The sequence below is a fragment of the Pseudophryne corroboree genome, chromosome 5 (genome assembly GCF_028390025.1).
Source record: "Pseudophryne corroboree isolate aPseCor3 chromosome 5, aPseCor3.hap2, whole genome shotgun sequence".
NCBI classification, from domain to species: domain Eukaryota; kingdom Metazoa; phylum Chordata; class Amphibia; order Anura; family Myobatrachidae; genus Pseudophryne; species Pseudophryne corroboree.
Window position 1 is genome coordinate 602,189,679 of NC_086448.1, and position 26,868 is coordinate 602,216,546.

Consider the following 26,868-nt stretch of genomic DNA (forward strand, 5'->3'; position numbering starts at 1 on the left):
TTTCAGATATGTAGGAAAAACATATTACTGCATCACCTTATATAGGACTTTAACATATTCAGACGCACAGCGAAAGCAACAGCAGTAACAGTTTACAAGACTCATATGCATCAGGCACTTATACAACTACTCAGTACCCCAAGGCCAGGTAGATACTCAGTCCTGTATCACCTGCTTCAGGAGAGCGGTATACAAGGAGACTTAACCCCGCTTCCATGATCAATCATTGCGCTAACAAATGCTGAGTGGATCCGGACGCTACCAGTGAACACAGACGCCCAAGTGAACACAGACGCACCAGGGTCACAGCCGCATCGTGCTGAGCCTGGGTTAATTTGATTTCTAGCGTATCAGGCACAGAGAAAACTGGTCTTGAACCAAGGGAAGGGGCGACCAGGGGAGCGTCTAACTCCCCACTGCTGACATCAACCCTGGGAATCGCGGCCTCACACTAATCCCTGGAACCTATAATCCATGAGGCCTAGCACTGGTGCACCAGAGGTGGCAGCCGCGCCAGCGACTGGTAGTCTCCCACAGAAACAGTAGGGCTGTGTCCTAAGTCTCCATCCGCTAAGCTGAATCAACGACTTACCTTCTCCACGTTCTCCAGCCACAGCCTGGTAACGTCAGTTTGAACTTGCTAGTACATCCTAGCTGATGCCCACTGAAACAGCACTGTACTCGGGAGATAAGCGTTGTTGCGACCCGGTAGAGTTGATGGAGCGTCTCTTTCTAAGGTGTGTATAAGACGCTTTTTAGAAAAATCACTCAAAAAATGTAAGGCTGTAAAAATAAAATAATAAACTTATGGCTGCAAAAAAAATAAAAAAATAAAAATCAGCAGCCGAATAAAACGTGGTTCGGCTCCTGCCACACCAAACAAAAAACTGAATTGCCTGAGCCAGGAAGCCGGGATATAGGAGACTGGCCCGTTGCATCCTGGGAGTCTGGAAAGCTTTGAACGTTGGTGCCATTCCGCTGTGGCTACCTAATATCCCATGGTATATCCTGTGGATAGCACCTTGGACCCTGCAGGAGAAAAGCTCATGGCTGCTGGAAAAACCCTGTGGCGCAGGGTTTTCCAGAATTAAGCCCAAAATTGTATATATCCCGTAGACTTCAGCAATTGGCTTTATTTTAAACAGCAATTATACGCAGTTATTTAAAACATCTAACACATTTTACACATTACAATATGGTAGATTATATGGACTACAACTGAATAGGCAGAAATTAAAACAGAATGCAACGTGAAACAATATTTAATTTTACTGTATCGTTTAATCCTAATTTACTGAGAAAAGACATCTGAATATAAAACACAAGGTAATAATGTGTTGGTAACACTATTATGAATAAAGGCAAAACTCAAGCAGCTTGAATACTATATCAGCCACCGAGTACACAGCCTGTTTCATTGTATTTTAACACTCAGCTGTGAGTTCTCAATAAATTAGTTACATTTTAAGTAATCTGTGTAATTTGAACAGAAGTTACATATTGCTTGTTTGGAAAAAGCTACTAATGACACTTTTTCCCCAGGTTACTGTACACAGGTTGGACCCGGGTCTTAGCTCCTATACCCCCTTCACGTTGCACCTTGATCCAGGGTTATTCCTGGGCCGACCCCTTACACACTGAACCCATGTCTGCACCCGTGTCTGACCTGCAATCATTAGCAAGGCAAAACCAGGTTGGTTTTGCAATGTTACTGATTGCTGCTTTAAAAATACGGCCATTCTCAGACAAAATCCCGGACATCTGGCAACTCGAACCTTATTATGTTTTCCCTGTTACCTGGTGATCAGACAATAACTGAAGGAGTTACAAAGAATCAGCGCTATAAGCTGGGTAAGATAATGATTCACAGTGTTTATTACATAATATATAGAAACATTTAGTATTAAAATAAGTTAATAATAAAAAATACTGTTGCAACAGAGAATAAAAATAGGGCAGAAGCAGCACTGCTAGAAGTGGTAATAAATCATGCTGGGAAATAATTCATAGGAGGAGCATCAGTCCTAAGGAGATAATGAATTGCACGTATTACCAGTTCCTCGTAATGGATTAGTCCTCCAATAGTTTAGCACTCCTGTTTAGCAATGGAGATCCTCTTACTGTTGTATTCTGCTGGTATTTGTGCTGTCCTGTTGTGAATGGACCGTAGCAAGGTCCTTTGGCATAAATTACAAGACGTACCACAAGGTAGTAGCAGCAACTCCCAATAAACGGACTTCCAGGCAGACTGTTAAGTTGTCCCAGACTTGTCACCAACGCGTTTCACTGCTTCAGCAGCTTTATCAAGGACCTTGATAAAGGTGATGAAGCAGTATTAACTTATTTTAATACTAAATGTTTCTATATATTATGTAATAAACACTGTGAATCATTATCATACCCAGCTTATAGCGCGGATTCTTTGTAACTTATTCTATTTGTTTATTAGGGTCTATCTAGCCCTATTTATTCAGCAGCTGGTAGTTTAACAGCACACGTCAGCGCCAATCGCTACCTTGGTAGTATCTTTTGCAATAACTGAAGGAGTACACTATTTGAAATAGGAGACTCCCCTCTTTCAAACAAGGGTACCCCCATCTGTATGCGGACAGTAGAGCACAACGGAGTGCAATATTTCTCTGTAGCCCTAGGTTATATTGCCATGTGATAACCAGATAATAGCTACTAGTGGGCCCCATCATTTGAAAGAGGGTGCTCACTCATCTACTAAACAGAAGTAAAGGGTTTCAATGCAAAGTTCGACCCTATATGGTCAACATGCATTAGGTCAACAGGGTGAAAAGGTCGACATAAATCTTTTGGGGTTTTTCATTTTTTCCAAACTTTTGCTTGATATACTATCCACTATGCCTATGATTGGGAATAGCAACCTGTGATGAACACGGCGAGACACCTTGCCCGTAGCATGGCGAGCAAAGTGAGCCTGCGAGGGTATGTTTCCACTTGTCTGTGTTTAGATATGGTAAACATACAAAATGACACCCAACAAATAAAAGACTTGTGTCGACCATTCTCACCTTTTCTACTGATTGACCTTACCCAATGTCTAGCTTTTTCCTGTCGACCTAATGCATATGGGATTGACCTAATGACTGGATCTAGATAGTGCAGATATTCTATACCATGCCCGAAAGAAAATAAGGGAAGGTTTACATTTATTTTAATACAGAAAAATGTATTTTCAGTCTTGTCAGACAAGTATCCACTACTAATGTTCCAAAAGCAAACCTGTGTCCTACAAACTGGAGGATACCATAATCTTTACATGATGATTGGTTAAAACAGACACACTCCACCATCTCTGTACCACCTGGCCCAGATACTCAATGGGAAACTGAAGAAAATATGGAGGAGGGTAGGACTTTTTTTTTTTTTCCAATGAAATCTGGTTCCTGTATAAAGTGGGCAGCATTTGATCTTTACATGCATTTGTCCAGTACTAGTAATATCAAAATTTCAAGATGAGTCTTACCCAGTGACTCTGTCCTCGAGGTCTGTCATTTGATTCCCCCACTATTTCTTCCCATACAGCAGCTGTTCTGTCAAAAGAGCATGAGGCTAATACCTGCCCAAACTCTGGATGAGCCCAAGTTACACGCCATACAGATCCACTGTGTGTCTAGAGGAAAAATAATGGTTATCCATATACATGAAAAGTCTACAGCAAAATGGATTTACCATATGTCAAAGAGCAATATTTACTGGCATATCCAATTAAGTGTGGGGTTTACCACGTGGGGAGAGCTGTTTGTTTAACGCATGGAGCTATTCAATTATTATGCATATTTCCCACTTGATAAACCACAGATTATGCATAAAATGTTAGGAACCTATGGGTTTCTCACACGTTAAACACATTAAATCTCGGCTTCCTCAGCCTGGTCATCGCAGGGTTCCTTGTGAGGCCAGGAAGTATGTGTCCAGAGGCGAAGACCCTGGCCATGCCACTCCCCGTTTCCAGAAATACCAGCTGTCTCCGCCCACTAAATGTCTCTGCCTGCCAATCAGGCATAGGCAGAAGTGGGACTGCGTGCAATCACTCGGGACCCGGCACATGCGCAGAACGGGGCCAGGGCCTGCGTACATTCCCAACAATCGGGAATCTGTGTGGCCATTTGAACCAGCGTCCTGTGCTGAATCAGGCCCACTGTCCATTTTATTTTAGACATTATTCATAAAAACAAAGAATGTATTGCAATTAAGGGTATACGTTCAATTTGCTGTCTGTCAGGATCCTAAAGGTGGAATCCCAACAGCCGGCAATGCCAACAGCTGGAATACCAGCGCTACAGGATTATTCCCACTCGTGGGTGTCCACAACACCCATAGAGTGGGAACAGAACCTGTGGTGACCACAGCGAGCCCGCAAGGGGAAGCTTTGCGCATGCCCCGCTGCCGGCATACTGGTGGCAGGGATGCCGCTGTCAGTATACTGACAGCCAGCATCCCAGCCGCCAGTAAATCATACTGAAGCCCAATTAAGGATGTAATGACAAATGCCAACATGACAGAAAATTTACTGAATGGGACAAAAAAAATAATAATTATGTATTTATTTATTTTTTCACACTACAGGATACATTTGAATAAATAACAATCATCAAGTGTATGTGAAAACTTAGTAACTCTTTAAAAGGATTATCAACAGCAAAAGGAAAACAAAAATCTCCAAAGAGATAAACCCACAGGAAAAAATTAACTTATCTTCAATTTACCTTCCAGCTTGCAGTACAATGCCAATCACCAGTCTCACTTTTGTCCCAAACCTTCAAGTAAAAAAATTAACAATTCTTTTTAGTTAACTTTGACCATTATTATTATCCTTTATTTAAATGGTGCCACACAGGATCTGCAGTGCATAATTACATTGTACATAAACAAAAACAGGATTTTGATACCTACCGGTAAATCCTTTTCTCCTAGTCCGTAGAGGATGCTGGAGTCCACTTCATGACCATGGGGTATAGACGGTTCCGCAGGAGCCATGGGTAGTCTTAAGACTTTTCAATGTGTGTGAATTGGCTCCTCCCTCTATGCCCCTCCTCCAGACCTCAGTTATAGGAACTGTGCCCAGGGAGACGGACATTTCGAGGAAAGGATTTACTTTAAACTGGTGGTGAGATACATACCAGCTCACACCTCAACCATGCCGCACAACATAGCATTCAACAGAACACACGCCAACAGGCATGAACCAATGACAGCAACATGCTGAAACTAATATAACACAACTTGTGTAACTTTAATAACAAAACTGCAGGTAAAAGTACGCACTGGGACGGACACCCAGCATCCTCTACGGACTAGGAGAAAAGGATTTACCGGTAGGTATCAAAATACTGTTTTCTCATACGTCCTAGAGGATGCTGGGGTCCACTTCCTGACCATGGGGTTTATACCAAAGCTCCATTACGGGTGGGAGAGTGCGGATGACCCTGCAGCACCGAATGACCAAACTTGAGGTCTTCATCGGCCAAGGTGTCAAACTTGTAGAATTTAGCAAATGTGTTTGACCCCGACCAAGTAGCTGCTCGGCAAAGTTGCAATGCTGAGACCCCCCGGGCAGCCGCCCAGGATGAGCCCACCTTCTAGTGGAATGGGCCTTCACAGACGTCGGTAATGGCAATCCAGCCGTAGTATGAGCGTGCTGAATCGTACTTCTGATCCAACGCGCAATAGTCTGCTTGGAAGCAGGACACCCAATCTTGTTGGGAGCATACAGGACAAACAAAGACACTGTTTTCCGTATTTGAGCAGTTCTTGCGACATAAATCTACAAAGCCCTAACCACATCTAGAGACTTTGACTCAGTGAACGTGTCAGTAACTACTGGCACCACAATAGGTTGGTTTATGTGGAAAGATGAAACCACCTTCGGAAGAAAATGTTGACGAGTCCTCAACTCTGCCCTATCTTAATGGAAGATCAGGTAAGGGCTCTTGTGAGACAAGGCCCCCAATTCAGACACCCGCCACGCGGATGCCAATGCCAAAAGCATCACCACTTTCCAAGTGAGAAACTTCAACTCTATCTCTTGTAGAGGCTCAAACCAATCTGATTGAAGGAACTGCAATACCACATTAAGGTCCCATGGTGCCACTGGAGGCACAAATGGAGGCTGGATGTGCAGAACCCCTTTCACGAAGGTCTGAACCTCTGGAAGAGAGGACAATTGTTTTTGGAAGAACACCGACAAGGCCGAAATCTGGACCTTGATTGATCCCAATCGTAGGCCCGCCTCCACACCAGCCTGCAGAAAATGGAGAAAACGTCCCAACTCAAACTCTTCCGTAGGAGCCTTCTTGGATTCACACCAAGACACATATTTTCTCCAAATACGGTGGTAATGTTTCGACGTTACTCCTTTCCTGGCCTGAATAAGGGTGGGGATGACTTCTTTGGGAACACCCTTTCGGGCTAGGATCCGGCGCTCAACAGCCATGCCGTCAAACGTAGTCGCGGTAAGTCTTGATACACGCACGGCCCCTGCTGCAGCAGGTCCTCGCGAAGAGGAAGAGGCCGAGGATCAACTATGATTAACTCCTGAAGATCTGGGTACCAAGCCCACCTTGGCCAGACTAGGGCAATGAAGATTGCTCGAACTCTTGTTCTTCTTATGATCCTGAGCACTTCTGGGATCAGCGGAAGTGGAGGGAAGACATACACCGACCAGAACAACCACTGGGCCACCAGCGCATCCACTGCTATTGCTTGAGGGTCTCTCGACCTGGAACAATATTTCTGAAGCTTCTTGTTGAGACGAGATGCCATAATGTCTACTTGAGGAACTCCCCAAAGACTTGTCACCTCTGTGAAGACTTCTTGGTGTAGGCCCCACTCTCCTGGATGGAGATCGTGTCTGCTGAGGAAGTTTGCTTCCCAGTTGTCTACTCCCGGAATGAAAATTGCCGACAGAGCCTTCACATGTCTTTCTACCTAGAGGAGGATCTTCGTGACCTCTGCCATTGCCGCTCTGCTTTTCGTTCCGCCCTGCCTGTTTATGTACGCGACTGCTGTTACATTGTCCGACTGGATCTGCACGGGATGATCTTGAAGAAGATGTACCGCTTGTTGAAGGCCGTTGTAAATGGCTCTCAATTCCAGCACGTTTACGTGAAGGCAGGCTTCCTGACTTGACCATTTTTCCTGGAAGCTTTCTCCCTGACTGACAGCTCCACAGCCTCGGAGACTTGCATCCGTGGTTACCAGGAGCCAATCCTGAATCCCGAACCTGCATCCCTCTAGTAGGTAAGAACTGTGTAGCCACCACAGGAGCGAAATCCTGGCTTTTGGACGACAGGATTATCTTCCGGTGCATGTGTAGGTGGGATCCCGACCACTTGTCCAACAGGTCCCACTGGAATACTCTAGCATAGAAACTGCCAAACTGTATGGCCTCGTAGGCCGCCACCATCTTCCCCAACAACCGAATGCACTGATGGATCGAGACACTCGATGGTTTCAATATCTGTTTTACCATTTTCTGGATTTCCAGAGCCTTTTCCACCGGAAGAAATACTCTCTGAACTTCTGAGCACAGAATCATCCCGAGAAAAGACAATCTTGTCGTCGGTTCCAACTGTGACTTTGGATAATTTATGATCCAACCGTGTTGTTGGATTATTGACAGGGAGAGTGTGATGTTTTTTAACAACTGCTCCCTGGATCTCGCCTTTATAAGGAGATCGTCTAGATAAGGAATAATATTGACTCCTTTTTCACGCAGGAGAACCATCATCTCCGCCTTCACCTTGGTGAACACCCTCAGCGCCGTGGAGAGACCGAAAAGGTAACGTCTGGAATTGGTAATGGCAATCCTGAACCGCGAATCTCAGATAAGCCTGGTGAGGAGGATAAATGGGAACATGCAGGTAAGCATCCTTTATGTCTACAGACACCATGTAGTCCCCCTCCTCCAGACTGGAAATCACTGTCCTCAGTGATTCCATTTTGAACTTGAATCGTTTCAAGTAGAAATTCAGATTTTTCAGGTTTAGGATCGGTCTGACCGAACGTCCGGCTTCGGAACTACAAAAAGGCTTGAATAAAACCCCTCCCTTTGTTGTGACAAAAGGTACCAGGACTATGACCTGATCCTGACAATTTTTGGATTGCCGCTGTTACTGCTTCCCTTTCTGGAAGAGAAGCTGGCAAGGTCGATTTGAAAAATCGGCATGGGGGAACATCTTGAAACTCCAGCTTGTATCTCTGGGACACTATCTGCAACACCCAGGGATCCAGGCTAGACAGAATCCAACCTTGGCTAAACAATTTGAGACATGCCCACACCCAAGCGGCCTCCCACAAAGGAGCCTCAGCGTCATGCTGAAGATTTGGCAGAAGTAGGGGTAGACTTCTGCTCCTGGGAACCTGAAGCTGCTGTGGACTTCTTTTCCTTTCCCCTTCCGCTACCCGCAAAGAAGGGGGAACCTCTCGCTTTTTTGTATTTATTGGGCCGAAAGGACTGCATGTGCGGGTGATATGTCTTTTTTGCCGGTGCAGGGGGCAAAAATGTTGACTTACCTGCGGTAGCCGGCGTGACTAACGCATCCAGTCCATCGCCAAATAAGGCCTCGCCTTTATATGGGAGAGCCTCCATATTTCTTTTGGAATCTGCATCCGCGTTCCACTGGCGAATCCACAACGCCTGCCGAGCAGATACTGCCATGGTAGCGGCTTGTGAACTCAAGAGTCCAATATCTTTCATCGCTTCTAGCATGTATGCGGCAGCGTCTTTGATATTCCCTAACTTAAGGAGTATCTCATCTTTATCAATCGTGTCAATTTCTGATGACATGCTTTCTGACCATTTTTCAATAGTGTGACTCACCCACGCACAAGCAATTGTGGGCCTGAGCAGCGTACCATTGGCAACATAAATGGATTTGAATGTAGTTTCCATCTTTTGGTCTGCCGGCTCTTTTAGTGAAGCCGTGCCAGGTGCAGGGAGAATTACCTTCTTTGTCAACCTGGACAGTGCACTGTCTAACACAGGGGGTGACTCACATTTTTTCCTGTCCTCCACCGGGAAAGGATAAGCTATCTGAATTCTCTTGGGAATACGAAATTTATTTTAGGGATTCACCCACATCCCTTCAAAGAGTGTATTAAGCTCGTGGGAAGGAGGGAAAGTGATCTTAGATTTGTTTTCTTTATAGAAAATAAGAATTTACTTACCGATAATTCTATTTCTCGGAGTCCGTAGTGTATGCTGGGGTTCCTGAAAGGACCATGGGGAATAGCGGCTCCGCAGGAGACAGGGCACAAAAAGTAAAGCTTTAGGATCAGGTGGTGTGCACTGGCTCCTCCCCCTATGACCCTCCTCCAAGCCTCAGTTAGGATACTGTGCCCGGACGAGCGTACACAATAAGGAAGGATTTTGAATCCCGGGTAAGACTCATACCAGCCACACCAATCACACTGTACAACCTGTGATCTGAACCCAGTTAACAGTATGATAACAGCGGAGCCTCTGAAAAGATGGCTCACAACAATAATAACCCGATTTTTGTAACTATGTACAAGTATTGCAGATAATCCGCACTTGGGATGGGCGCCCAGCATCCACTACGGACTCCGAGAAATAGAATTATCGGTAAGTAAATTCTTATTTTCTCTATCGTCCTAGTGGATGCTGGGGTTCCTGAAAGGACCATGGGGATAATACCAAAGCTCCCAAACGGGCGGGAGAGTGCGGATGACTCTGCAGCACCGAATGAGAGAACTCCAGGTCCTCCTTAGCCAGGGTATCAAATTTGTAGGATTTTACCAACGTGTTTGCCCCTGACTAAATAGCCGCTCGGCAAAGTTGTAAAGCCGAGACCCCTCGGGCAGCCGCCCAAGATAAGCCCACCTTCCTTGTGGAATGGGCATTTACATATTTTGGCTGTGGCAGGCCTGCCACAGAATGTGCAAGCTGAATTGTATTACACATCCAACTAGCAATAGTCTGCTTAGAAGCAAGAGCACCCAGTTTGTTGGGTGCATACAGGATAACAGCAAGTCAGTTTTCCTGACTCCAGCCGTCCTGGAACCTATATTTACAGGGCCCTGACAACATCTAGCAACCTGGAGTCCTCCAAGTCCCTAGTAGGCGCAAGGCACCAAAATAAGCTGGTTCAGGTGAAACACTGACACCACCTTAGGGAGAGAACTGGGGACGAGTCCGCAGCTCTGCCCTGTCCAAATGGACAACCAGATATGGGCTTTTTTGAGAAAAAAACCACCAATTTGACACTCGCCTGGTCCAGGCCAGGGCCAAGAGCATGGTCACTTTTCATGTGAGATGCTTCAAATCCACAGATTTGACTGGTTTTAAACCAATGTGATTTGAGGAATCCCAGAACTACGTTGAGATCCCACAGTGCCACTGGAGGCACAAAAGGGGGTTGTATATGCAATACTCCCTTGACAAACTTCTGGACTTCAGGAACTGAAGCCAATTCTTTCTGGAAGAAAATCGACAGGGCCGAAATTTGAACCTTAATGGACCCCAATTTGAGGCCCATAGACACTCCTGTTTGCAGGAAATGCAGGAATCGACCGAGTTGAAATTTCTTCGTGGGGCCTTTCTGGCCTCACACCACGCAACATATTTTTGCCACATGTGGTGATAATGTTGTGCGGTCACCTCCTTTCTGGCTTTGACCAGGGTAGGAATGACCTCTTCCGGAATGCCTTTTTCCCTTAGGATCCGGCGTTCCACCGCCATGCCGTCAAACGCAGCTGCGGTAAGTCTTGGAACAGACATGGTACTTGCTGAAACAAGTCCCTTCTTAGCGGCAGAGGCCATAAGTCCTCTGTGAGCATCTCTTGAAGTTCCGGGTGCCAAGTCCTTCTTGGCCAATCCGGAGCCATGAGTATAGTTCTTACTCCTCTACGTCTTATAAGTCTCAGTACCTTAGGTATGAGAAGCAGAGGATGGAACACATACACCGACTGGTACATCCATGGTGTTACCAGAACGTCCACAGCTATTGCCTGAGGGTCTCTTAACCTGGCGCAATACCTGTCCCGTTTTTTGTTCAGACGGGACGCCATCATGTCCACCTTTGGTATTTCCCAACGGTTTACAATCATGTGGAAAACTTCCCGATGAAGTTTCCATTCTGCCGGGTGGAGGTCGTGCCTGCTGAGGAAGTCTGCTTCCCAGTTTCCATTCCCGGAATGAAACACTGCTGACAGTGCTATCACATGATTTTCCGCCCAGCGAAAAGTCCTTGCAGTTTTTGCCATTGCCCTCCTGCTTCTTGTGCCGCCCTGTCTATTTACGTGGGCGACTGCCGTGATGTTTTTACCACTGGATCAATACCGGCTGACCTTGAAGCAGAGGTCTTGCTAAGCTTAGAGTATTATAAATTTACCCTTAGCTCCAGTATATTTATGTGGAGAAAAGTCTCCAGACTTGATCACACTCCCTGGAAAAAAATTTTTTCCTTGTGTGACTGCTCCCCAGCCTCTCGGGCTGGCCTCCGTGGTCACCAGCATCCAATCCTGAATGCCGAATCTGCGGCCCTCTAGAAGATGAGCACTCTGTAACCACCACAGGAGAGACACCCTTGTCCTTGGATACAGGGTTATCCGCTGATGCATCTGAAGATGCGATCCGGACCATTTGTCCAGCAGATCCCACTGAAAAATTCTTGCGTGAAATCTGCCGAATGGAATTGCTTCGTAGGAAGTCACCATCTTTACCAGGACCCTTGTGCAATGATGCACTGATTTTAGGAGGTTCCTGACTAGCTCGGATAACTCCCTGGCTTTCTCTTCCGGGAGAAACACCTTTTTCTGGACTGTGTCCAGAATCATCCCTAGGCACAGCAGACTTGTCGTCGGGATCAGCTGCGATTTTGGAATATTTAGAATCCACCCGTGCTGTTGTAGCAGTATCCGAGATAGTGCTACTCCGACCTCCAACTGTTCCCTGGACTTTGCCCTTATCAGGAGATCGTCCAAGTAAGGGATAATTAAGACGCCTTTTCTTCGAAGAAGAATCATCATTTCGGCCATTACCTTGGTAAAGACCCGGGGTGCCGTGGACAATCCAAACGGCAGCGTCTGAAACTGATAGTGACAGTTCTGTACCACGAACCTGAGGTACCCTTAGTGAGAAGGGCAAATTTTGGACATGGAGGTAAGCATCCCTGATGTCTCGGGACACTATATAGTCCCCTTCTTCCTGGTTCGTTATCACTGCTCTGAGTGACTCCATCTTGATTTGAACGTTTGTAAGTGTTCAAATTTTTTTAGATTTAGAATAGGTCTCACCTAGCCTTCTGGCTTCAGTACCACAATATAATGTGGAATAATACCCCTTTTCTTGTTGTAGGAGGGGTAATTTGATTATCACCTGCTGGGAATACAGCTTGTGAATTGTTTCCCATACTGCCTCCTTGTCGGAGGGAGACCTTGGTAAACCAGACTTCAGGAGCCTGCGAAGGGGAAACGTCTCGACATTCCAATCTGTACCCCTGGGATACTACATGTAGGATCCAGGGGTCCTGTACGGTCCCAGCGTCATGCTGAGAGCTTGGCAGAAGCGGTGGAACGCTTCTGTTCCTGGGAATGGGCTGCCTGCTGCAGTCTTCTTCCCTTTCCTCTATCCCTGGGCAGATATGACTCTTATAGGGACGAAAGGACTGAGGCTGAAAAGACGGTGTCTTTTTCTGCAGAGATGTGACTTAGGGTAAAAACGGTGGATTTTCCAGCAGTTGCCGTGGCCACCAGGTCCGATGGACCGACCCCAAATAACTCCTCTTCCTTTATACGGCAATACACCTTTGTGCCGTTTGGAATCTGCATCACCTGACCACTGTCGTGTCCATAAACATCTTCTGGCAGATATGGACATCGCACTTACTCTTGATGCCAGAGTGCAAATATCCCTCTGTGCATCTCGCATATATAGAAAATGCATCCTTTAAATGCTCTATAGTCAATAAAATACTGTCCCTGTCAAGGGTATCAATATTTTTAGTCAGGGAATCCGACCAAGCCACCCCAGCTCTGCACATCCAGGCTGAGGCGATCGCTGGTCGCAGTATAACACCAGTATGTGTGTATATACTTTTTATGATATTTTCCAGCCTCCTGTCAGCTGGCTCCTTGAGGACGGCCCTATCTATAGACGGTACCGCCACTTGTTTTGATAAGCGTGTGAGCGCCTTATCCACCCTAAGGGGTGTTTCCCAACGCGCCCTAACTTCTGGCGGGAAAGGGTATACCGCCCATAATTTTCTATCGGGGGGAACCCACGCATCATCACACACTTCATTTAATTTATCTGATTCAGGAAAAACTACGGTAGTTTTTTTTTTACATCCCACATAATACCCTCTTTTGTGGTACTTGTAGTATCAGAAATATGTAACACCTCCTTCATTGCCCTTAACGTGTGGCCCTAATAAGGAATACGTTTGTTTATTCACCGTCGACACTGGATTCAGTGTCCGTGTCTGTGTCTGTGTCGACCGACTAAAGTAAACGGGCGTTTTAAAACCCCTGACGGTGTTTCTGAGACGTCTGGACCGGTACTAATTGTTTGTCGGCCGTCTCATGTCGTCAACCGACCTTGCAGCGTGTTGACATTATCACGTAATTCCCTAAATAAGCCATCCATTCCGGTGTCGACTCCCTAGAGAGTGACATCACCATTACAGGCAATTGCTCCGCCTCCTCACCAACATCGTCCTCATACATGTCGACACACACGTACCGACACACAGCACACACACAGGGAATGCTCTGATAGAGGACAGGACCCACTAGCCCTTTGGAGAGACAGAGGGAGAGTTTGCCAGCACACACCAAAAACGCTATAATTATATAGGGACAACCTTATATAAGTGTTTTCCCTTATAGCATCTTTTATATATTTCTAACGCCAAATTAGTGCCCCCCCTCTCTGTTTTAACCCTGTTTCTGTAGTGCAGTGCAGGGGAGAGCCTGGGAGCCTTCCCTCCAGCCTTTCTGTGAGGGAAAATGGCGCTGTGTGCTGAGGAGATAGGCCCCGCCCCTTTTTCGGCGGGCTCGTCTCCCGCTCTTTAATGGATTCTGGCAGGGGTTAAATATCTCCATATAGCCCCCGGAGGCTATATGTGAGGTATTTTTAGCCAAAAAAGGTTTTCATTTGCCTCCCAGGGCGCCCCCCTCCCAGCGCCCTGCACCCTCAGTGACTGCCGTGTGAAGTGTGCTGAGAGGAAATGGCGCACAGCTGCAGTGCTGTGCGCTACCTTAAGAAGACTGAGGAGTCTTCTGCCGCCGATTCTGGACCTCTTCTTGTTTCAGCATCTGCAAGGGGGCCGGCGGCGAGGCTCCGGTGACCATCCAGGCTGTACCTGTGATCGTCCCTCTGGAGCTAATGTCCAGTAGCCAAAGAAGCCAATCCATCCTGCACGCAGGTGAGTTCACTTCTTCTCCCCTAAGTCCCTCGTTGCAGTGATCCTGTTGCCAGCAGGACTCACTGTAAAATAAAAAACCTAAGCTAAACTTTTCTAAGCAGCTCTTTAGGAGAGCCACCTAGATTGCACCCTTCTCGGCCGGGCACAAAAATCTAACTGAGGCTTGGAGGAGGGTCATAGGGGGAGGAGCCAGTGCACACCACCTGATCCTAAAGCTTTACTTTTTGTGCCCTGTCTCCTGCGGAGCCGCTATTCCCCATGGTCCTTTCAGGAACCCCAGCATCCACTAGGACGATAGAGAAATAAGCCTTCTCCTGAGGTACAGGAGTGACTTCCGTGACTTCCAGAACTTCCCTTATAGCCAAATTCATATATTGTATATTTTTTTGCCAATTTATGATCTATTTCTCTGGAGTCCCTAACGTCGACACAAGAATCAGTGTCCGTGTCGGTATCAGTATTCACAATATTCGCAAATGGTCTCTTATGTGACACAGAGGGGTCGCCTGCGGGTGGAAGAACAGAGCCCTGAAAAATCACATCCTCCGCAGATTTTCTCCAGCACTCAGTCTGAGATTCAGACTTATCTAATCTCCTATTAATGTGATGCATACTATCACGTATTTCTTTCACCCATGCAGGCTCTTGGTGTGCCGGCAGCGCCACCACATTACACTTCTGTGTCCCTAAAATGGTTTCCTCTGGGGAGGAACTCCCTGCCTCTGACATGTCTTACACACGTGTACAACACACACACAGACACACTGGGACTTATAGGGGACAGACCCACAGTAAAATCTGATAGAGGGACACAGTTTAGGAGCAGCCAGTTCACAACCCCAGCGCCAGTATCTAATGCCTGTGAACACAGAATGCCCACTGACATGCAGCACTTTTTACACAGTAAAACACACTTGTAAAGCACCAAATTCGCTTGTGCCCCCCCCCCACCCCCGTTTTGCACCCTGATACTTGTAGTCAGAAGTAAAGGAGGACCAGCGATGTCTCTGCAGCCTGAGAGAGAACATGGCACTGAGCAGTGTGCTGGCTGCCTGAGGAAGAAGCTCCGCCCTTTTAACCTCAAACTTTTCATAATATTTATACTGGCGGGGGTAGGGCTGTGCCTGGGCATCTTATGCCCCTTTTTGCCAGTTTATAGAGGTGTTTTTGCTGCCCAGGGCGCCCCCCCCCCACCCCCTGCGCCCTACAGTGCCTGTGTGTGTGGGCAGCAATATCGCGCTGCGCTCCCGCCAGCCGCGCTGTACCTCAGCTGTCACTTTTCTTGATAGAAGATCTGTCTTCTTCTACTCACCTGTCTTCTGGCTCTGTGAGGGGGTTGACGGCGTGCTGTGGGAGTGAGCATCTAGGCACGGCTAGCGTTCAGTTCCCTTCAGGAGCTAATAGTGTCCTGTCAGCCAGAAGCAGAGCCATGAAACTATTCAGGAAGTGGGTTCCTACTTCTGCCCCCTCAGTCCCACGAAGCAGGGAGTCTGTTGCCAGCATTTCTCCCTGAAAATAAAAAAACTAACATAAGTATTTTCAGAGAAACTCAGTAGAGCTCCTCAGAGTGCATCCAGTCTGCCAGGGCACATTTCTAAAACTGAGGTCTGGAGGAGGGGCATAGAGGGAGGAGCCAGTTCACACCCATTGAAAAGTCTTGAGTGCCCATGGCTCCTGCGGAATCGTCTATACCCCATGGTCATGAAGTGGACCCCAGCATCCTCTAGGACGTATGAGAAATAAGATAAACAAGAAAACAGTGACTTACAGTTCAAGACAATATAGAAAAAGTACAGGGTATATAAACATAGCTACATCAGCAGGTGACACTAAATAAGAATCAGGATGGTAGAAAACCGTGGGATGTAGGGCCCGATTCAGACCTGAATGTTGCTGTGCGTTTTGGCACAGCAGGCGAACAGGTAATAACTGCGCATGCACCGAAATGTGCACACGCATTGGCAAACAACAGGCATCACCGGTCAGCGACAGGCTGGTGCGAAAATTCTAATCGCACAGACATTCTTATGCTGATTGACAGAAGGAGGCCGTTTGTGGGTGGTAACTGACCGTTTTCTGGGAGTGTCAGGGAAAACACAGGCGTTTCCAAGCGTTTTCAGGGAGGGTATGTGACGTCAGCTCCGGTCCCGATCAGTCCTTTCTGATCTCACTGTAGGAGTCCTGGGCTGCGCACAGACTGCACACACAGGGCAAAACATTCACTTGGTGAGTAAGCTGCCAACGGAATTGCAGCTGTCCGCTGACTGCAAGGGTTTTTAGCAACTCGGCATACACATGCGATCGCACACTTGCACAGTGAATATAAACTCCCCTTGGGTAGCGACTATTTGATCGCAGGGCTACAATTTTAGCAGCCTAGCGATCAGGTCTGAGTCATCCTGTTATTGCAGTCGAAGGGAGTATGGAGTAAAAATAAGAGAAAGATAAATCACATGAGGGAAGAGGGCCCTGATTTTGAGACCTTACATTCTAAAGGGGAGGGGCAGACAGACAGGGGTGACACATGGGGTACACAGTGAACGTGGGACAGAGGGTTAGGAGGAGAGTCGGCTGGGCTTGTTGAAGAAGTGGGTCTTGAGAGTACACTTGAAGTTCTGTAGAGAGGTGGTGAGGCAGAGAATTCCAGAGGAAGGTAGAAGCACATATAAAATCTTGGGAGGTAATCTGTAGGCAGTAGAGGCAGCATGCATTAGCAGAGCAAAGAGGATGGGTAGGAGTGTAAAGTGAGATAAGGTCAGAGATGTAAATGGGAGGAGGAGTGGGTGAGGGCTTTTTGCGTGTGAGAAACTTGAATTGGATTCTGAAGGGGAAGGGGAACCAGTGAATTGCTTGTAAGAGAGGGGAAGTAGACGAAGTAAGTTTGTTGGGGAAAATGAGCCGGGCAGCAGCATCGAGGATAGACTGGAGTGAAGAGATGCGTTTGTCAGGGATACCAGATAACATTACAGCAGTCCAATCTGAAGATGACCATTAAGTGGATATGGGTCTAGTGACATCCTGGGTGAGGAAGGGTCTGATCCTCAAAATATTTTTGAGATGAAAAAGGCAAATTTGTGTTTGAAAGAGAGGGAGGAGTCAAGGATTACTCCAAGACAGCGCACTTGGGATCTAGAGGAGACAGTAGTGCAATCAACAGATAATGAATTTGTGCGAGGTGAGGTTGTGCAGAAGGGTGGGAAGATGATCAGCTCTGTTTTAGACATGTAATGGTGCCCACACACGGTGCTATTTGCGCCTATACAATGTGTGCTATGCGACTGGGAATGTACACACGGTGCTATTAGAACTACATCCGATTTTGAATACACTACAACATACTATATGCGATGTACTACAAAAATACCTGCCTGCACATACTATTTTGCCTTGAGATATAGACTAGACGGGAGCGCACATCGCAAGGGACAATACACACAGTGCGATTTGAACTAGATGCGATACTATTTAAACTAAAAAGATCAAATAGCATGCAAAAAATAAGAATTTACTCACCGGTAATTCTATTTCTCGTAGTCCGTAGTGGATGCTGGGAACTCCGTAAGGACCATGGGGAATAGACAGGCTCCGCAGGAGACTGGGCACTCTAAAAGAAAGATTAGGTACTATCTGGTGTGCACTGGCTCCTCCCTCTATGCCCCTCCTCCAGACCTCAGTTAGGGAAACTGTGCCCGGAAGAGCGGACATTACAAGGAAAGGATTTTTGGAATCCAGGGTAAGACTCATACCAGCCACACCAATCACACCGTATAACTCGTGATAAACTTACCCAGTTAACAGTATGAACAACAACTGAGCCTCACTCAACGGATGGCTCATAACAATAACCCTTATTTAAGCAATAACTATATACACGTATTGCAGAAAGTCCGCACTTGGGACGGGCGCCCAGCATCCACTACGGACTACGAGAAATAGAATTACCGGTGAGTAAATTCTTATTTTCTCTGACATCCTAGTGGATGCTGGGAACTCCGTAAGGACCATGGGGATTATACCAAAGCTCCCAAACGGGCGGGAGAGTGCGGATGACTCTGCAGCACCGAATGAGCAAACACAAGGTCCTCCTCAGCCAGGGTATCAAACTTGTAGAACATTGCAAATGTGTTTGAACCCGACCAAGTAGCCGCTCGGCAAAGCTGTAAAGCCGAGACCCCTCGGGCAGCCGCCCAAGAAGAGCCCACCTTCCTTGTGGAATGGGCTTTTACTGATTTTGGATGTGGCAATCCAGCCGCAGAATGAGCTAGCTGAATCGTGCTACAGATCCAGCGCGCAATAGTTTGCTTTGAAGCAGGAGCACCCAGCTTGTTGGGTGCATGCAGGATAAACAGCGAGTCAGTCTTCCTGACTCCAGCCGTTCTGGAAACATATATTTTCAAAGCCCTGACTACGTCCAGTAACTTGGAGTCCTCCAAGTCCCGAGTAGCCGCAGGCACCACGATAGGTTGGTTCAAATGAAACGATGATACCACCTTTGGGAGAAATTGGGGACGAGTCCTCAATTCTGCCCTGTCCATATGGAAGATCAGATATGGGCTTTTACATGACAAAGCCGCCAATTCCGACACACGCCTAGCCGAAGCTAAGGCCAACAGCATGACCACTTTCCACGTGAGATACTTTAGTTCCACGGTCCTAAGTGGCTCAAACCAGTGGGATTTCAGGAAATCCAACACAACGCTAAGATCCCAGGGTGCCACTGGTGGCACAAAAGGGGGCTGAATATGCAGCACTCCCTTAACAAACGTCTGAACCTCAGGCAGTGAAGCCAGTTCTTTTTGAAAGAAAATGGAGAGGGACGAAATCTGGACCTTTATGGACCCCAATTTTAGGCCCATAGTCACCCCTGACTGTAGGAAGTGCAGGAAACGACCCAGCTGGAATTCCTCTGTAGGGGCCTTCCTGGCCTCACACCAAGCAACATATTTTCGCCATATACGGTGATAAAGGCTAGGAAAGACGTGACAGCAAAGCATTATCAGCGTAGGAATCACTTCATCCGGAATGCCTTTTTCCACTAGGATCCGGCGTTCAACCACCATGCCGTCAAACGCAGCCGCGGTAAGTCTTGGAACAGACAGGGCCCTTGTTGCAGCAGGTCCTGTCTGAGAGGCAGAGGCCGTGGGTCCTCTGTGCGCATTTCTTGCAGTTCCGGGTACCAAGTCCTTCTTGGCCAATCTGGAACAATGAGTATTGTTCTTATTCCTCTCTTTCTTACTATTCTCAGTACCTTGGGTATGAGAGGAAGAGGAGGAAACACATATACCGACTGGTACACCCACGGTGTCACTAGGGCGTCCACAGCTATCGCCTGAGGGTCCCTTGACCTGGCGCAATATTTTTTTAGCTTTTTGTTGAGGCGGGACGCCATCATGTCCACCTGTGGCAGTTCCCATCGGTTTGCAATCAGTTGGAAGACTTCTTGATGAAGTCCCCACTCTCCCGGGTGGAGGTCGTGTCTGCTGAGGAAGCCTGCTTTCCAGTTGTCCACTCCCGGAATGAACACTGCTGACAGTGCTTGCACGTGATTCTCCGCCCATCGAAGAATCTTTGTGGCTTCCGCCATTGCCATCCTGCTTCTTGTGCCGCCCTGGCGGTTTACATGGGCGACCGCCGTGATGTTGTCTGACTGAATCAGCACTGGCCGGTTTCGAAGCAGGGGCTCTGCTTGACTCAGGGCGTTGTAAATGGCCCTTAGTTCCAGTATATTTATGTGTAGAGAAGTCTCCAGACTTGACCACAGCCCTTGGAAGTTTCTTCCCTGAGTGACTGCCCCCCACCCTCGGAGGCTTGCATCCGTGGTCGCCAGGACCCAGTCCTGTATGCCGAACCTGCGGCCCTCGAGAAGGTGAGCACTCTGCAGCCACCACAGAAGAGACACCCTGGCCCTTGGGGACAGGGTGATCAGCCGATGCATCTGAAGATGCGATCCGGACCACTTGTCCAACAGATCCCACTGAAAGATCCTCGCATGGAACCTGCCGAAGGGAATGGCTTCGTATGAAGCCACCATCTTTCCCAGGACTCACGTGCAGTGATGCACAGATACCTGTTTTGGTTTCAGGAGGTCCCTGACCAGAGATGCTAATTCCTGGGCCTTCTCCACCGGGAGAAACACCTTCTTCTGTTCTGTGTCCAGAATCATACCCAGGAAAAGCAGACGCGTCGTAGGAATTAGCTGCGACTTTGGAACATTCAGAATCCAGCCGTGCTGTTGCAACACTTCCTGAGAGAGTGCTACGCTGATCAACAACTGCTCCCTGGACCTCGCCTTTATGAGGAGATCGTCCAAGTACGGGATAATTATAACTCCCTTCTGCCGAAGGAGTATCATCATTTCGGCTATTACCTTGGTAAATATTCTCGGTGCCGTGGACAGGCCAAACGGCAACGTCTGGAATTGGTAATGACAGTCCTGTACCACAAATCTGAGGTACTCCTGGTGAGGTGGATAAATGGGGACATGCAAGTAAGCATCTTTGATGTCCAGCGACACCATAAAATCCCCCTCTTCCTGTTAGGTTCCTGGTGCTCAGAACAAGGGAGATGTTTATGAAGCGAGTCCAGAGCACCAGGACGTAATGCTGGGAAAGGGGAATGGAAAGGGAATAGCCCCTGGCGCCCTAACTCCGTTGTCTCGCCCGTGTTATCAGAAATCCCCTGCGAGACTATGGTTGCTTGAGCCCATGGCAGCCGCGTTTGAAGGGCGGATTATGTCTGCCCAACTCCGATGCCCCCTCAGGTCTTAATGGGAGACAAAGGGAAATCCGAGACAGGGTGATAACAAGGGGCCCTCTGACTAAACAACCAGGCCAGGGGCTACAAGCTAACTAAACTTAAACCAGAAGTATGTGCGGACAAACCGCCAGGGAAAAGGACAACCAAAATCCACTAATCCGTTACTCCTACCCAGCACCGCTGGATACCAGAGTGGATTTGTGGGAGCGGAATCCTCCGCAAAAGCTCCGAGACTCAATATAACAAATAATAAATAGTAAGCGGTCAAGCCGCAACACACGGTTACGCCGCGACTCACGAACACCACAGGATGTTAAAGGTGCTCGGTCAGGACTCCAGGAACAGATGACAACTTCCGAGTACTGGACCACTGAGGACAGGAACGACCGGAAAGAGCAGGACTGGAAACACTCTCTGCAACAGATACAGCAAACAGGAAGCTCAGGAACTAGCAGGAACCAAGCTCAGAACTCAAGCAGACTGAAAACCCAGAAATATCACCAGCATCTGCGAACTGCAATCAGCCAGCATATAACATAAAATACATAACAAAAATGCAAAACAGGAATGAGCCACAGCCGTGGCTCATAACACTTCCAGGCTTGCAATAACCGCTCTGAGCGATTCCATTTTGAACTTGAATTTCTTTATACAGGTTGAGTATCCCATATCCATATATTCCGAAATACGGAATATTCCGAAATACGGACTTTTTTGAGTGAGAGTGAGATAGTGAAACCTTTGTTTTTTGATGGCTCAATGTACACAAACTTTGTTTAATACACAAAGTTATTAAAAATATTGTATTAAATGACCTTCAGGCTGTGTGTATAGGGTGTATATGAAACATAAATGAATTGTGTGAATGTACACACACTTTGTTTAATGCACAAAGTTATAAAAAATATTGGCTAAAATTACCTTCAGGCTGTGTGTATAAGGTATATATGTAACATAAATGCATTCTGTGCTTAGACTTAGGTAACATCACCATGATATCTCATTATGGTATGCAATTATTCCAAAATACGGAAAAATCCGATATCCAAAATACCTCTGGTCCCAAGCATTTTGGATAAGGGATACTCAACCTGTATAAGTGTTCAAGGATTTCAAATTCAGAATGGGTCTCACCGAACCGTCCGGTTTCGGTACCACAAACATTGTGGAATAGTAACCCCTTCCCTGTTGAAGAAGGGGGACCCTGACAATCACTTGCTGGAGGTACAGCTTGTGAATTGCCGCCAGCACTACCTCCCTTTCCATGGGGGAAGCTGGCAAGGCTGATTTGAGGTAACGGCGGGGGGGGGGGAGTCGCTTCGAATTCCAGCTTGTATCCCTGAGATACAATTTGTATAGCCCAGAGATCCACCTGTGAGCGAACCCACTGGCTGCTGAAGTTTAGGAGACGCGCCCCCACCGCACCTGGCTCCGCCTGTGGAGCCCCAACGTCATGCGGTGGACTTAGTGGAAGCAGGGGAGGACTTTTGTTCCTGGGAACTGGCTGCATGGTGCAGCTTCTTACCTCTACCCTTGCCTCTGGCAAGAAAGGATGCGCCCCTGACTCTCTTGCCTTTCTGGGAACGAAAAGACTGCATTTGATAATACGGTGCTTTCTTAGGCTGTGAGGAAACCTGAGGCAAGAAAGTCGACTTTCCAGCTGTCGCTGTAGACACTAGGTCCGACAGACCGTCCCCAAACAATTCCTCACCCTTATAAGGCAAAACCTCCATGTGTTTTTTAGAATCAGCATCTCCTGTCCATTGCCGAGTCCATAAGATCCTCCTGGCAGAAATGGACATAGCATTAATTCTAGAGCCCAGCAGGCAAATGTCCCTCTGAGCATCCCGCATATATAAGACGACGTCTTTGATATGGCCCAGGGTTAGCAAAACAGTATCTCTGTCGAGGGAATCTATGTCGTCTAACAGAGTATCTGTCCATGCTGCTACAGCACTACACATCCAGGCTGAAGCAATAGCAGGTCTCAGTAGAGTACCAGAGTGTGTATACACTGACTTCAGGATAGCTTCCTGCTTTCTATCCGCAGGCTCCTTTAGGGCGGCCGTATCCTGAGACGGCAGGGCCACCTTTTTAGATAAGCGTGTCAGCGCCTTGTCCACCCTAGGGGATGTTTCCCAACGTAACCGGTCCGTTGGCGGGAAAGGATACGCCATCAGTAACCTCTTAGAAATCACTAGTTTCTTATCAGGGGAACTCCACGCTTCTTCACACAATTCATTTAATTCATCAGATGGGGGAAAAGTCACTGGCTGCTTTTTCTCCCCAAACATATAAACCCTCTTGGTATTAACAGGGTTAATCTCAGAAATGTGTAATACATCTTTCATTGCAACAATCATGTATCGGATGGCTTTGGTCATTTTAGACTGTAAATGTGCCTCATCATCGTCGACGCTGGAGTCGGACTCCGTGTCGACATCTGTGTCAACCATCTGAGATATAGGGCGTTTATGAGCCCCTGACGGTTTCTGAGTCGCCTGGGCAGGCGCGGGCTGAGACCCCAGCTGTCCCTAGGCTGCAGCGTCATCAAACCTTTTATGTAAGGAGCTTACATTGTCGTTTAAGACCTTCCACATATCCATCCAATCAGGTGTCTGCCCCGACGGGGGCGACCCCACACTTATCTGCCCTTGCTCAGCCTCCACGTAACCCTCCTCATCAAACATGTCGACACAGCCGTACCGACACCCGCACACACACAGGGAATGCTCAGGCTGAGGACAGGACCCCACAAAGTCCTTTGGGGAGATAGAGAGAGAGTATGCCAGCACACACCACAGCGCTATATAACACAGGGATTTTCACTGACAATAAGTGATTTACCCAATAGCTGCTTTATAAGTCTTATTTGCGCCTAAATTTATGTGCCCCCCTCTCTTTTTAACCCGTCTTGTACCTGGATACTGCAGGGGAGAGCCTGGGGAGCTGCTTCCAGCGGAGCTGTGAAGAAAAAATGGCGCTGGTGTGCTGAGGAAGAAGGCCCCGCCCCCTCAGTGGCAGGCTTCTGTCCCGCTTTCTGTGTAAAAAAATTGACGGGGGTTTTTACATATATACAGTGCCAGACTGTATATATGTATTTTTATGCCAAAAGGTACCACAATTGCAGCCCAGGGCACCGCCCCCCCCTAGCGCCCTGCACCCCACAGTGACCGGAGTGTGTAAGTGTGCTGGGAGCAATGGCGCACAGCTGCGGTGCTGTGCGCTACCTTAATGAAGACAGGAGTCTTCAGCCGCCGATTTCGTCGTCTTCAAGCTTCTGTTCTTCTGGCTCTGCGAGGGGGACGGCGGCGCGGCTCCGCTAATGGTGTGCAGTAGCCTAAGAAGCACAAGCTAGCTGCAAGCAGGTAGGTTTGCTTCTCTCCCCTTAGTCCCACGTAGCAGTGAGTCTGTTGCCAGCAGAAGCTCACTGAAAATAAAAAACCTAACAAATACTTTCTTTACTAGCAAGCTCAGGAGAGCCCACTAGGAGCACCCAGCTCTGGCCGGGCACAGATTCTAACTGAGGTCTGGAGGAGGGGCATAGAGGGAGGAGCCAGTGCACACCAGATAGTACCTAATCTTTTCTTTAGAGTGCCCAGTCTCCTGCGGAGCCCGTCTATTCCCCATGGTCCTTACGGAGTTCCCAGCATCCACTAGGACGTCAGAGAAATCACACTGTGTGTGGGCACCATTAAATCTAACAAAGCGCTGGGACTTCCAAGAAGAAATTGCAGAGAGACAGTTAGAGATACTAGTGAGGGAAGCAGGGGAGAAGACAGGGGAGGAAACGTAGATTTGAGTATCTTCAGCATAGAGATGATATTGCAAGTCAAAAGAGCTCAACTTAATAGGATGTAGAGAGAAAAGAAGAGGACCAAGAACAGAATCTTTGGGGACACCTACAGTTAGTGGAAGTGAGGGGGTGGAAGCAGGAAGGAGCGGTCAGAGGGGTAGGAGGACAGCAACACGCAGACCAAGGGAGTGAAGGACTTGCAGAAGAAGAGGGCGGTCCAAAGTGTCAAAAGCAGCAGAGAGGTCAAGGAGAATATGCAGAGTAGTAGCCATTGGATTTAACAGAAAGGATGTCATTGAAGACTTTCGTGGAAGTGAAGGCAGTTTCAGAGGAATGAAGAGGACAGATACCATACTGGAATGGATCAAGCAGCGAGTGGAAGGAAATAAAAGGCAGTTGTAGACAATATGCTGAAGGACCATTACAATAGTAGGCATATAGGGATCTATTCATGAAGCAGTGAAATGAGTGGTGAAGTGAGCCAGTGGAGAAGTTGCCCATGGTAACCAGTGTTGAGGTATCATTATGGAGTATATATATATCTTTCATGGTATCTACACAGCCATTGTGGAGTCTGTCCTATGCTCATCGATCACAGTCTGGTATGGAGCTGCCAAAGAGTGTGAAAGATGAAGGCTACAGAGGGTAGTGAGGACAGCAGAAAAGATTGTCGAGACCGATCTCCCCACTGTTCAAGACCTATACCTGTCCAGAGTTAAGAAGCATGCAGGGAAAATTGTGGTAGACAAGCAACACCTCGGTCACAACCTGTTTGAAATGCTCCCATCTGGCAGGCGTTACAGGTCCATTCCCACCAGGACGACCAGAACCACTACAAGCTTCTTCCCACTAGCTGTTCATCTACTAAACGATGTCTAAAATGTCTGGTGCTACATACGAAGATGCAATTCTACACAGTATTATGTATGTATGTATGCACGTATGTTACGTATTACTTTAGTATCTCCCCTTCATGTTGTTATTTGGCGATGCATTGTAACCGACAACAATTCCTAGTATACGCGAGTATACTTGGCCAATAAAGATGATTCTGATAAAATGCATTCTTTAAAATTATATGTAGCAGCTGATTGGTTGCCATGGACATCTTCTCCACTGGTTTACTTCTCCACACTTAACACTGCTTCAATATACGGCAAGTTCTATTCAGCATTACTGTAACGTGTTTTGATGCATCAAATTAATATCTGTCACCCAATTTCCTGTCACAGTGGTCATTTCCCTGCCCCACTGCTGGGGACCTTCTGTATAAAGGAAAGGGCAATGCATAGGCATGACACATGCATGTACACACAACTATGCAAGCTGTGACGTGTCATTCTGGGACTTCTAGTTCCACAACAGTTCATACTATTAAGAATCCTGCTCCACGAGGGCTTCCCCGCCCTCACTCACTTTCACACTCTGGTCGCTAGAGCAAGTCGCCATTCTTCTGCCATGGAAATCAAATGAGACATCGTGGATCAGATCCTTGTGATCGGCAGCAATACTGCGAGCAACGAACATGCCGGCGGCTCAGAACTCGCACCGAGCGCGCACTGCTATGATGACAGCGGGAAACGTCACATATAGGGCTGCTACTGCCGGATTCCAAGTCTGCTGCTTGTGCGTTAGCGGCCATACTGCGCATGCGGTACTCCTAGCAGCCTCTCGCTCTCGCGTCACGTGATAGTTTTGTTGTTGTTGTGTCACGTGCTGATGTGTGATTCGGCAGCAGCTCGCTGTAAACAGCAGTGGTAGGATTAGTACTCGGGGGCAGGCGGCACCTAGCGGCATCACTGTGCTAATGCCACAGCTGCTGGAAAGTCTACAGACAGAACCACGTCTGCATCTGTAAGACGTTATTGAACTTTGGAGCGATCCTATGGGCGGTAT

The 26,868-nt window shown here is 47.5% G+C and overlaps 1 protein-coding gene across 2 annotated transcripts in view; it reads right to left on the reverse strand.

Moving 5' to 3' along the window:
- SEH1L (SEH1 like nucleoporin) overlaps positions 1 to 26,652 on the reverse strand; it is a 215,494-nt gene extending 188,842 nt beyond the window's left edge. The window contains exons 1-3 of one of the 2 annotated variants that reach the window (XM_063923419.1): positions 26,389 to 26,652; positions 4,737 to 4,787; positions 3,494 to 3,640 (exon numbers count right to left, since the gene is read on the reverse strand). In XM_063923419.1, coding sequence (XP_063779489.1) covers positions 3,494 to 3,640; positions 4,737 to 4,787; positions 26,389 to 26,499 — 309 coding nt within the window. In that variant the 5' untranslated portion in view covers positions 26,500 to 26,652. The remainder of the gene's footprint in view (positions 1 to 3,493; positions 3,641 to 4,736; positions 4,788 to 26,388) is intronic. The other variant, XM_063923420.1, reaches the window with a different exon arrangement.
- Positions 26,653 to 26,868: the final 216 nt, after the last annotated feature.